The sequence below is a fragment of the Benincasa hispida genome, chromosome 1 (assembly GCF_009727055.1).
Source record: "Benincasa hispida cultivar B227 chromosome 1, ASM972705v1, whole genome shotgun sequence".
NCBI lineage: Eukaryota > Viridiplantae > Streptophyta > Magnoliopsida > Cucurbitales > Cucurbitaceae > Benincasa > Benincasa hispida.
The window spans coordinates 89,377,377-89,390,705 of record NC_052349.1 but is presented as its reverse complement, the minus strand read 5'-3'; the positions used below and the strand labels follow the sequence as shown (position 1 = coordinate 89,390,705).

Here is a 13,329-nt window from a genome sequence, read left to right as displayed (position 1 = left end):
GAATCACCCTAGAGGTGATCAGGCTATCTTTGTTCCCCTATTTTTTGCATGATGACGCAAAACAATGGGTAAGCTCACTAGAGCCTAGTGAAATCTACAGCTGGTGGAATTATGGATAAATCCTACACCGAAGCTAAAGAGATATTAGACCACATTGCTAAGGACAACATGGAATAGGTGGATGATTCGTATGACGCAAAAGCTGACAGGAAGAAGAGATCTCAGAATGTTAATTCTATCGGTTCCAACGCAATAGCCATACTTTTTGCACAAGTGGCTATAATGACCAGCCTTTTGCAGAACATATCGCTAGGGAATGCATCAAATCAATAGAAGGTGAATCAGGTAGAAGCATTCGGGCAGCCCATGGTTAGCTGTATGGGCTGTGGAGATCCTCATTCTTATGTTGAGTGCCCACAAAACCCGCAGTCAGTATGCTTCATGAAAAACAACCCATTTTCCAATACATATAATCCTGGATGGAGGAACCATCCAAAATTTTCTTGGACAGAAGGAAATCAACAGGAGCACCACCCAAGGCGAATAAATAGCAAAGACAAGGACCGCCACCTGCATTTCAACCAACGCATTAGCCACATCAATAGTCCTTTAATAGAGGAGGACAGGCGTCGAGCTCAGGATCTCAGCTTGAGAACCTATTAAAGGAGTACATCGCCCAGAATGACGCATTGCTCTAAAGCCAGGCGTCGTCCATCAGAAACCTGGAAATACAGGTAGGGCAGATAGCGAGCGAGTTAAAGAATAGGCAGCCTGGAGTTCTACATAGCAACATTGAAACACCTAGGAATAACAATGGAAAGGAGCAATGTCACGCACCAAGTCAAAAGTGTAGAACAATTAGCTCATAAGAACCACCATTGTATAACCATTCATCAACGAAAGCAGCTTCCCAAATTGGGTAAAAGTGAAACCCAATAGGTGACGTTGCGAAGTGGAAAAGCTCTTGAAGAAAGAAGAATGAATCCAAGAAACACGAGTCCTTTAAAAGAACACAACACACGTTCAATGGTAGTAGAATATCAAGAAGAAAGAACGCCTGAGACCACAAGCCATTCAGAACCAAGTATGTCTAACGAGGGAAAACCTGCGGTGCTACTAAACACACCATTCCCTAGACGCTTGAAGAAGAAGAATGATGAACAACAATTTAAGCGTTTTCTTGAACTCCTAAGGCAACTGCATATCAATATTCCACTTATAGAGGCCTTGGATCAAATGCCAAAATATGTCAATTTTTTTAAGGACATTTTGACGAAGAAAAGGAGAGTCGGCGAGACGGAGGTACTTGCGCTAATGCAGGAATGCAAAGCATTAGTAAACAACAATCTACCCAAGAAACAGAAGGACCCTGGGAGCTTTACAGTTTCGTGCTTGATAGAAGAGTTGGATGTGGGACATGCGTTATGGGATTTGGAAGCAAACATTAATCTCATGCCACTCTCAATCTTTAAGAAATTGAGAATTGGCGAAGTACAACCCACTTCTGTTACTCTTCAGCTCGCTAACAGAACAATCAAGTACCCAGAAGGAAAGATTGAAGATGTTCTAGTAAAAGTTGACAACTTCATATTCCCAGCAAATTTTATTATTTTAGACTATGAAGCGGACAAGGAGGTACCAATTATTCTTGGACGCCCCTTTCTAGCTACTGGAAAAGTTTTAATAGACGTGCATAAACGAGAATTGACTATGCGCGTAGAAAATCAAGAGGTGAAGTTTAATGTGTTAAACGCATTAAAATTCCAGGATAGTGAAGATTGTCAACTGAACAATATAGAGTTGCCTGAAGAAGAGACCCAAGTGTGCGAGGTCCTTACGTTGGAGGAAAACATGAAAGAATCAGAGCCGCAAAGTCTGAGTGAAGGGCGAACGAAACCGATGCGTCCATCACTAGAGGAACCACCTGAACTCGAGTTGAAACTGTTACCTAGTCATCTGAAATATGCCTTCCTTGGAGCAAATAAACTTTACCTGTAATTATTTTCGCGAATCTTATTGAGCACTCTCTTTTGCAGATGCTGAAAAAGCACATGCATGCAATAGGTTGGACGCTAGCGGATATCCGTGGCATTAGCCCATCTTATTGCATGCATAAGATCAAACTAGAAGAAGGGAAGTCGGGATCGATTGAGTCTCAAAGAAGGCTGCCATAATGAAGGAGGTGGTCAAGAAAGAAATCTTAAAATGGCTGGACACAGGAGTGATCTATCCTATATCCGACAGTAGTTGGGTAAGCCCAGTCCAATACGTTCTCAAGAAAGGGGGAACAACTATGATAGTCAATAGCAATAATGAACTCATTCCTTCAAGGACTGTCACGGGTTGGCGCATCTGTATGGACTATAGGAAGCTCAACGCGGCAACTAAGAAAGACCATTTCCCTCTTTCTTCCATTGACCAAATGCTTGACAGACTTGCTGGCAAAGAATTTTATTGTTTTCTTGATGGATACTCTGGTTATAACCAGATTTTGATTGACTCAAAAGATCAGAAAAAGACAACATTCACCTGTCCCTTTGGAACGTTCACGTTTAGACGCATGCCCTTTAGGTTATGCAGCGTATTTGGAACATTTCAAAGGTGTATGATGGCTATCTTCTCTAACTTCTTAGAAAAGACCATTGAAGTCTTCATGGACGATTTCTCGGTCTTTGAATAATCATTCCAATCATGCTTAGATAATTTGGAGGTCGTCCTTGCTCGATGCGAGGAAACAAACCTCTGTCTCTTATACACATCTAGATGTGTATAAGAGACAGCATTACTAGAGGCAAACCGACCCTACGATTTTAATGAAGACTACTGTGATGTGTTTGAAACATTGAAACATGTGTTGACTACAACACCGGTACTAATAGCACCAGATTGAACGCAATGTTTTATTCTCATGTGCGACGCAAGCGATGTTGCAGTAGGTACAATGTTGGGGCAAAAGAAGGGAAATTTGATACATCCCATCTCTTACACGTCCAAAACACTGAATGACTCTTAGGAACACTACACAACCACTGGAAAAGAAATGTTGGCTGTAGTATTTGGAATCGAGAAGTTTAGATCTTATTTACTTTGTGTGTCAGCCACCATATATACAGATCATTCAGCCATAATGTTCCTGATGAGTAAAAAGGACGTGAAGCCAAGATTAATAAGATGAGTGCTGCTATTACAGGAATTTGACATTGATATTCAACATAGAAAGGGAATTGAGAATCAGGTGGTTGTCCACCTATCCAGGATAGAAAATCAAGAAATGCAAGAGCAAGAAAGTGAAATCAAGGATTCATTTCTTGATGAAAGCCTATTCAGAGTTGAAGGCAGGGAACCTTGGTACGCGGACATAGTTAATTACTTAACTACCAAGAAATTCTCTGGGAACTTCAGCTCTCAGCAAAAGAAACGGTTAGTACACGATAGTAAATTTTATTTTTGGGATGAATCGTTTTTCTATAAATAAGGCCCAGACTCTATCATGCATCGATGCGTACCGGAGGAAGAGACACAATGCATCTTGGCCGAGTGTCATGACTCTCCTTACAAAGGGCATTTTGGTGGGCAAAGAACCACTGCGAAGATTCTTCTAAGCGGATACTTCTAGCCCACCCTCTTCAAAGACGCAAGGGAGTATGTTCATAAATGTGACCCCTGCCAACGCACCGGGAATATCTCATCAAGGGATGCAATGCCCTTGAACAATATTCTCGAAGTTGAATTATTTGATGTTTGAGGCATTGATTTTATGAGACCTTTTCCCCTATCCCGCGGCCAACAATATATCCTGCATGTAGTAGACTATGTATCAAAGTGGGTAGAAGCAGTAGCTTGTGCCAGAAATGATGCATCTACTGTTTCTAAGTTTCTTACCAGAAACATCTTCACATGCTTTGGAACGCAAAGAGCCCTGATAAGTGACGAAGGTATGCATTTCATTAATTGCATCATTTCTAAATTACTTGTCAAATATAATGTTAGGCACAAGATCGCTACCGCCTACCATCCACAAATGAACGGTCAAACTGAGGTATCCAATCGGGAAATAAAATCTATCTTGGAGAAAGTCGTCAACGCATCGTGGAAAAGTTGGACACAGAGGCTAGATGAAGCACTCTGGGCCTACAAGACTGCCTACAAGACCCCCTTAGGTATGTCTCCATACTCTCTAGTATTTGAAAAAGCTTGTCACTTACCCCCGAAATTGGAGCACAAAGCTTTTTGGGCAGTAAAGAAGCTAAACTCGAACTTGGACGCGTGGGCGCTCAATAAGCTTGAGGAGTGGCGATTGAACACATACGAGAACAACAAGCTCTACAAGGAGAAGATAAAACGTTAGCATGACCAACGCATTAGTAAGAAAGAGTTTGTTGTCGGCCAAAAAGTTTTATTGTTCAATTCACGATTGTGTTTGTTCCCAGGGAAGTTAAAGTCAAGGTGGTCAGGATCATTCATCATTAAAACAGTCTTTCCCCATGGAGCAGTAGAATTAACACGGGAGGATGGCACCAATGCATTCAAAGTAAATGGCCAAAGAGTGAAGCCATACTTTGAAGATGGCATAGAATGTCAAAAGTCATCTCTCCTACTTCGCGAAGCCAGCTGAGGCCCACGTCGAAGCATCCCTGCGTTCGTATCGACATATATTCCAGGGACGCTTCCTCTTTCCTTGTTCTTTTTGCATTATGTATTTTACCAATGCATTTGAGTTTGTTTGTTTGTTTTTCTGCGTTTTAAGATTGATTATTCATTGTTATTGCCTTCATAGTTAGAGATTTACTTGTTTTTTTTTTTTAAAAAAAGTTGTGTATAATCGGGATGGGAATAACGGACGCGTTAGACTTAAGTCTAACGCATGGCCCAAGTCGAAAGGACGTGTCTCAAAAATGCAAAGCACTCGAGTACCTGAAAGCACGAGACACGTCCCTTCAACTTCACATTAATTGTGGACATCAAGCACCGCCTGACGTCACCCCACTCTCTCTCCCCAGCCTATATAAGACGAAACCCTTCGTTTTTCTTTTCTTCTTCCATTACCTTCAAGCCTCTGTGAGAGCATGAAAAAGTAAAAGCAAAAAAGTCGTAGCACTCTCTCGTTTACCGTTGCCGTTGTTCGCTTCAAGCACTTCTCCGGCCCACATCTCCAACCCATCGATGTTGTACAGCTTTCTGATAGTCAGACATACAAACGATGAGCTTTCGAAAATGACTTCGCCGGTAAGTTCTTTCGTCCTCACTCGTTTTGGGTTTTCAAATTTTTTTGCCCTCCCCACCCCACCGGCCCCCTCTCGAAAAAAACCTCAAAAACCTCTTTCCCAACCAAACCCTCTCCACAGCGGGGCATCCTCCCCCTCCTAGTGAATCGTCTCAGTCGAAGCCTCACTAAAACACAACCCACAAAACCTCCTCTCTAAAGACCACCTACAACAGCCACAAAATGCACCCGTAAACCAAAACCCAAAACCCTTCAAAAAACCTAGCAGCGCCCTTCATCATCTATGGCTGCCAATAAGCCATATACCAAGCCGCCCCACCACCATTCATTCAAAACCATCACTACGGTGGGTGCAATGCATGGCCCCATCCCAGCCTACCTCTCATAACGCCCCATCACCAAGCTGTGCATTCCACCTCCTCTCCACTGTCAATTCAAACCCTTTGCCCCACTATCTACCTAGATGAAGCAGACACGTCCAGCCAACCGCCGTGTTCACCCATCGTCATCTCATCCAACTGGGTTGGCTCATACCTCATTAGGCACCTACCAATTTACTCCATCTAGGCTCAACTCTGACATCCTACGTCAGAGCATAACCTTGAAGAATTGACGGAATTGGCTCGACGGGACAAGCAAAAAGGTTGGAGCTATCTTAGCAAGCCTGAATCAAGCGCAAGAAGAAGAGCAAGTGATGCGTTTCCGACCCACCTAACGCATCACTTGACTTGGACGAAGTGGAGCGCTATGCATGATGCTCGAAGCGAGTTAGAAGAAGAAAATGAAGAAGAAGAAGAAAGGGGATTTGGCCCAGACGCGTCTCAATCACGCCACTGACGAGAGAATGAAGGCCCTCAAAAGCAAAGAGAGTGACAAGAAAGAGAAAATTAATCTTGGAGGAAAAAAGATGAGCAGTCAACTCCGGTCCTGAGGATGCGACACGTGGGAGCTACTCAAGGCACAATGCATTAGAGAAGGAATTGGAAGATTATCAGCCTGCAAGGCAGGGGTGAAGGAAGTCAGCTCTCTAAAGGGAATTGGAGAATAAATTGAGAGAGTTGGCGCGAGAAGCCAAGGAACATGACGACGGAAAACGCAAGTAACTGACGTGTTACCTAAGAAACCCACGGGAAGAAAGCACCAGTTCAATGATATTGTTGCAGAGAAAGGCTTCTTTCCCGAACACCACCCATTGCCAGCATACATAACAGAAACCATAAACACAATGGGTTGGGGTCAGTTCTGCGTTGGGCACACAAGTATTTGGCTCAACCTTTCCGCCACTTCTACATCAGTGATTCCGACATGGAGAAGAATACATCATTTGTTGATGGGGTATTGGTGCGTTTCTCATCTGATAAGATCAATGAAGTGTTCAACATCAGGAGTAATCTGGACACAGAAGGCAACCGCATCTTGGAACAACCAACGCCGAGCAAAGTTGAAGATGCGTTAAGAGTGGTAGCCAAGCCTGAAGAAAATGGCAAACGTCTAAAAATAGAGCAAAGATGCTAGCTTCCAGGAACCTAAACCCAAACGCAAATCTATGGTATTATCTGATTAAGAGAAACATCATGCCTACAACACAGGATGAAACATTGTCGAAAGAACACGTCTTGGCTACCTATTGTATCATGCAGTTCATCTCTTTAAATGTTGGAAGAATAATAAGGGATCAGATCAAATCCATCGAAACCAAACAAATAGGACAAATTTATTTTCTATGGCTGATCTGCGCACTGTGTGAACACGGGGGCATTGCTCTGGGGGATGATCATGAAGAGATCGACGGTCTGATGGACATCAAGTTAATCAGGCGTTTACTTCACGGTTCGCCGCATCAGCCTACCTTACCTCCCAAAAAAGTGGCAGGCAGACCTCGATCATCTAAACGCGCCCCCAAAAGAAGATGCGTCTGGATAATTGAACACAGCAAAGTAGCTTTAGAGCATGAAGATTATGAAGCAGAGCTTGAACTTACGGATGAAGAAGCGCGGCCAAGCCTAACCTAACTCTCCAAAAATCACCAATGGCACCAAGAGAAGGGAGTCTTAATCCAACGCACCAAGAACCTACTGATATAGATCAAGACATCCCTTGTTCCCTTCCTTCGCCCTCACCAAGTACAATTCCCAATTTTGTGCCTCCAACCATTTTTGAACCAACTGGGTTAGGATCGAGTAACACATGAAATTTTGAAGACCTAGTTGGAAGAAGTGAAGAGCCAGCACCACCTTAACACAGCATTAACCTTGAAGAGTTGAAAACTTTCATCAGTGATCAACTCAGACCATTAGCTGCATCCATTGAAGATCTTCAGCAACAAAACAGGGTTCTAAGAGAATACTTAAAGCAGCAAACAAGAAGGATACAAGACCAATTTATTTATACAACGCAATACATTAATCAGGTCTTGGTTGGAATGTTTGCCCTGCCTCCACTACCTACTCATCTTAGAAACCATGGATGAAGACCCTGCAGAAGAACGTAGGGATAACGCGCAGCACAATGAAGTTTTGGGGTGTTTGTTATTTTGTATTTTTGATTTAGCTGATGATCTTTTGTATTTGTTTGACTTGTTTGTTTGTTTCATGTTATTCTATGAAAATGAATGAAAAATTGCTATCATTTTTTTTTCTTGCATTTGACCTTAGCATACTTTTTTTGTTCTTTAGCTATTTTCTAGTCTTGTGCTTTGCCTGACCTCAATGATATCAACTATATGAAATATATAAGTAGGCATTAGGAAAAATCAACAAAGCCTGAACTTCACTAAAAAGACTACATGTTTTCTTTCTAATGCATGCAAGCCCTAAATCAAAACTCCTTTTGGAACTCAAAGCCTTTTCGAAATTTTGTTTCTCTTTTAACAATGAGGATTTAGCTCATCTCCAAATTTGAGGATGAGGGAAATCCGAGTTAAGACACACTAAACAAGTACATCAAAAAGAAAGGGAACAAAATAGAAAAACGTTAAATGCAACTCCACTATCAGTACTTCAAAAGAAAAAACTCAAAGTGACATGAGTTAAAAAAATTTGGAACAGGCACATAGCCATAGTTGGATGATTGCATGACACCCGTGGGGGCAAGCCAAAACGAAATTAAGTCTCTTAGACCAGTGCGTCCCATAAAACTCCTTGATCTAGTTTAAGAAAGTTGTATCTTGAAACACATGAGTATTAGATATGAGTTTAGTTGTGAAGGGTTCTCACCCATAGTTGGATGCTCGCATGACACCCGTGGGGGCAAGCTAAAACGAAAATGGGATACCTGGAACAATGCATGGGTAATTGAAAATTCCTATTTTTTCTTTTTATCTGGCATCTATTTTTTTTTTAAAAAAAAAAAAGCATCTAATGCATTGCTGGTTTAGAAAAAACGGGAATGTTTTGAGAAATGAAAGGAGTTGTTGATAAAAGGCTTGCTGCACCTGAAACTAAACATTATTCATTTTAGAAAAGAGTCAATCTGAGTTATATTTTCCAAACTCTTGTCTCAAGCTTATAACTGAATATGATGAATGGCGAACTTTGCACACTTAAGACAAGGGAGATAACAAATAATAATTTTGGAATGCTTGAGGACAAGCATTGTTCAAATTTGGGGGTGGTGATAACTTGTAGAAATACAAGTTATTTTGGCTCTTAAGTTGGAACAACTAAGGTTTTTAATGATAATTTCTCCTCATTTCTAGAAGAAACGCATAGAATTACTTAAACATTAGCAAACTCATGCAAAAGAAGTTTTATTACTAAATACTGCGGCACTAAAGCATTATATTGCAGGATTTCAACAAGAAGCTAACGCATGATTAAGAAGTGTCGCAGGAAAAGTTCTAACACATGGGCCATGCGTCGGAGGAATTCAACGCAGAAAAGATTCATTGATTTAGGCTGTTTGTGTCAAATCACCACTTGCAAGTATGGGCACCTACAACAGGCGGCGTCTAAAAAGCTTCTGAGTGTCAGGTAACTGACCAGGGCATGGACTTTAATGCTACCCATCACCAAGCTAGTGATGGCCAACGCCTATAAATAGATGAAAGCCCTTCAGTGTTTGCAGTTCAGAAAAATTTCAAGTTCTCACTCTCTGTATTAGCATAGTCATAGTTGTAGATCTTTAGAAGCTGTACTGTGGTGCCAAGAAAATCAGAAGGGAAGAGAACCACCATCACTGCCAGTCAAGGAGCGGAGGAAGCCGAGCTTGAGAAAGACACTTTGTTCGATTCTTATACAAGTGATTGTACACAACTAGAATTGAGCCAAAGAGATACAAGAGATTGTACTCTATGGCGTGACTCAGTTCCTTTCATCTCATTTATCGCTTTCATTTCATCTGATTAAATATTGCTTTTGTAAAGACAATCTGCTTCTTTATAAATTCATATATTTGATCTATCACACTTTGCCATTGCTTATTTCTTGTTTATGTTGAATGCATCTATACTTTATGCAAAACTTCATTTCAAATGCTTAAACCAACTTGATCAATTGGTAAAAGCATCCTTAACTTAGATTGGTAAATAAGCCAGCATCAAGTAGAACGCCTAGTACATCTAGAGATAGACTTACTGGAGTTTATTGCATTTTGTGTTTGACGCATGTATCCTAGAGATAGGTTTTGTATGTTATTCGCATTGAGAAGTGTCGAATAAGAGATTAACGCATAAACAAATGTAAGCAAGCAACCTCATCTACATCACATTCTGGTTTGTGTAAATTCATCTTAGATCGATGCATACCACTTACATTAAAATCCATTTTCGCATGATCCATCACTCACTACTCAACTCTTTTGTATCTTCTTGCACAAACACAGCACCTTAGTGTAAATAACACATTTCTCTCATACATTTAGGAAACCCCTACAATAACTACAACGCAAGGTCTATGTAAGCTTAACTAAATCCCTGAGTTCGATCCTAGACTTACCAGGAACCTAAATTGGATTTATACTTGGGTCTAATTTAGGAAAACTTGAACGTCAATAGGAGTGTCATGCGTTCTGTTGCACATCTCTAAAGCACCAACGCGTTACAAATACATAAATGCATCAAAGCATCAACGCATCATTTATACTTATAACTTATTTTTCTAATTTATTTTATACAATACACTCCCAGCTCGAATCACGATAGCAACGAACATTGATAGACTAACCAAGACGACCAAGTTTATACTAATAAAAGTTACTTTGGACCGTCTAACTAAGATTTATGTGGATAGGATAATCAGTCAATTTGGAGTCCCAGTGTCGATAGTGTCAAATCGAGACTCGAGGTTTACATCAAAATTCTGGCCTAGTTTACAGAAGGCTATGGGCACTAAATTGCATTTCAGTACGACTTTTCATCCACAAACAGATGGACAGTCAGAAAGAACTATACAAAGACTGGAAGATATGTTGAGAGCTTGTGTATTACAATTCAAAGGAAGTTGGGATATACAATTGTCGTTGATTGAATTCGCATATAACAATAGCTACCATTCTAGTATCAGAATGGCTCCCTATGAAGCGTTGTACGGTCGACCTTGTAGAACCCCAGTATGCTGGAACGAAATCGGGGAATGACAATTATTGGGTCCAAAATTAGTTCAACAAACAATAGAGAATGTGAAGCTTATCCGGGATAATCTTAAGGCGGCTCGCGATAAACAGAAGAGCTATGCTGATAAGCGAAGAAGAGAACTAAAATTTAAAGTCGAAGATCGGGTATTTCTTCGGATTTCCCCATGGAAAGGAATTCTCTGGTTAGGGAGAAAAGGGAAGTTAAGTCCACGATACATCGGGCCATATGAATTGTGGAACAAGTTGGTCCAACAGCATATAGATTGTTGTTGACAATGGAGCTAACTTGTATTCACGACGTATTTCATGTGTCAATGTTAAGGAAGTATGTGCCTAATCCTATGCACATACTAGCAGCACAACTAGTATAGCTCAAAGAAGATTTATCTTATGAGGAAGAGGCCATCGAGATTTTAGATAGGAAAGACTAGGTACTAAAAAATAAAATGATTTCTTTAGTGAAGGTGCTATGGCGTGATCATGGAATCGAGGAAGCAACCTTGGAACCTGAAGAGCAAATGAGGAAGAGATATCCTCAACTTTTCAAATGATGTATCAGGTAAATTTCGAGGTTGAAATTTCTTTTAAGGGGGAGGTGATTGTAAACCCCGAACTCTAGGTTTCCTAGATAAGCATGTTTAGCCAAAGAAATGTTATATTAAATATTTAATAAGTGGAAATCCATGTTTATTTATAGGAAATATGAAGGAAGGGAAGGAAAAACACAATAGAGAAGGAGGCTCACTAATTGGTTTTGGCTGGAAGCACTAAGTGTGGGGTGACGTGGCGGTTTAATCTTAGAGCTCGGGACGCGGCAGGATTAAAAGGAAGTGGAACTTCAAAAGCTTGGTTTCAGCAATTGACATAAGCAAATTTAGTGAAATCAATGCCATTTGAAAGCTGGAAGAATCTACTTTTCGAGGTTATCTTGCCAGAGAAAGATTGCAGGAGAAAAAGAACAAAAAGTAAAGAACTTGTAGAAGAGGAAGAATCTCGGATTAATCAGGGCCTGAGTTGAAGATTGGAAGCTGCAGGCCAAACTATAAGGAATTTTCGGCTGAAATTGTGAGGTAAGTTAACTCAATTCTAAACAAGTTTGTAGAAGGAAGTTTCTTGAAAAGAGTTCTGGATTTTGAGTTATGAATTTTTGAAGTTGAAGTAGGAAATCTGTGCATAAGCAGACAATTGCTTGGGAAGAACAAGCAAACAGCTCACCGTGGAGAGCGAGAGCGAGATAAAGAGGATGAGGATCTCACTTAAGATGATAATCTTGCTGATTTTGTGCTAAAGATCTCGCTCAAGAAGAAAATCTCGCTAGAAATTTGGGCTAAATCTCGTTGGTATGGTGAGTATCTCTAGGTTGAATTTTTGTTAATGAAATGCTTGATCTCGCTCATGAGGATGAATTAACTCATAATGGTTATCTTGCTAGCAATATTGTTTTGTTGAGGAAAGTTCCATTAGTAAACAAACTATTTGAGGTATTTTGCTAAGAATTCTAAAGAATTTAACCAAGAATTATGTCCTTTCAGGCCAAGAAGCTAGGAGAGGCGTATAAACCGTTAAGAGCCCCGACGAGCTGTGAGTGACTAAATGAATTTAATGCTTTCAATACTTATGAATATAAGGCCGAGTAAGTTACAGTGATGTTGATGATGAATTTATACTTCCTCGAGCAACAAATGATTAATGAATAGCTTAACGAATCTTCCTTGACATGTAAATGTTTTAATGTAGGCCAAGGTATGTTGTGAAAGCATTACAAAAGTTAAGTTTCTAATGTTGAAATATGCTTTCTAGAGGAAAGCTATGATGGAATGAGTCCTTGTGTGATTGACAAGCAATGAAACTTAATTTGATGTTACAAAATATCCCGATACTGAAGAACATGGAGAAGGTATCTGGGTAATAGTACCTAAGGTATTAACGATACTTAGAAAACTCCACGTGCACGTAGGTAGTTCTGAATGAGAGGCTGAAGTATGGGTCTCCTAGGCCATATACCACCAAAGGGAGGCTGAAGTATGAGTCTCTTGGTCGGTAATAGACGCTGGGAGCTAGAGCGATGTAGGCTCGTTCTCAACTAAGGAATAATGATGTTTAATGATGTCTAAGAATGGTTCTCAATACTTACATTTAGAGAAAGTTGCTTGAGATGCTCATCGATATATTTACATGTTTATAGTGATATAATGCATGGTGTAACATGATTCTATAGTCACTCACTAGGCTACTAGCTCATAGATTTTCTATGTTTTCCTTTTCAAGTAGTGGTCAGATTCCTCAAGGTTGATCCTACTGCTGCTTGCCACTGAAAGGCCCCGCTTATTAAGAAGACTTAGGTTGATGATCTATTTATGTTCACATGTTTTGAGAGGGACTAGGGCTTTGTTAGAGAAATTTGAGGCCATCTGTGAATATTTTTCCCGTAGATGTTATGTCATGGCTGTATACATATGTTTACATAATCTTATATAGAACCTTAAGGAGGCATGTTGTATGTGTACCTTATTAATGTTTTAACAGGTTGGTAT

At 40.4% G+C, this 13,329-nt stretch overlaps 1 protein-coding gene across 1 annotated transcript; it reads left to right on the top strand.

Annotated features, from left to right (window-relative positions):
• The first annotated feature begins 1,026 nt into the window (after window positions 1–1,026).
• On the top strand, window positions 1,027–1,998 carry LOC120079986. Its single transcript, XM_039034500.1, has one exon. The coding sequence runs from the start codon at window positions 1,027–1,029 to the stop codon at window positions 1,996–1,998; it is 972 nt and encodes a 323-aa protein (XP_038890428.1).
• Window positions 1,999–13,329: the final 11,331 nt, after the last annotated feature.

What these genes read in the sequence shown, in the direction of transcription:
- LOC120079986 (XM_039034500.1), top strand. Translation starts at nt 1,027, where the DNA reads ATGGTAGTAGAATATCAAGAAGAAAGAACGCCTGAGACCACAAGCCAT.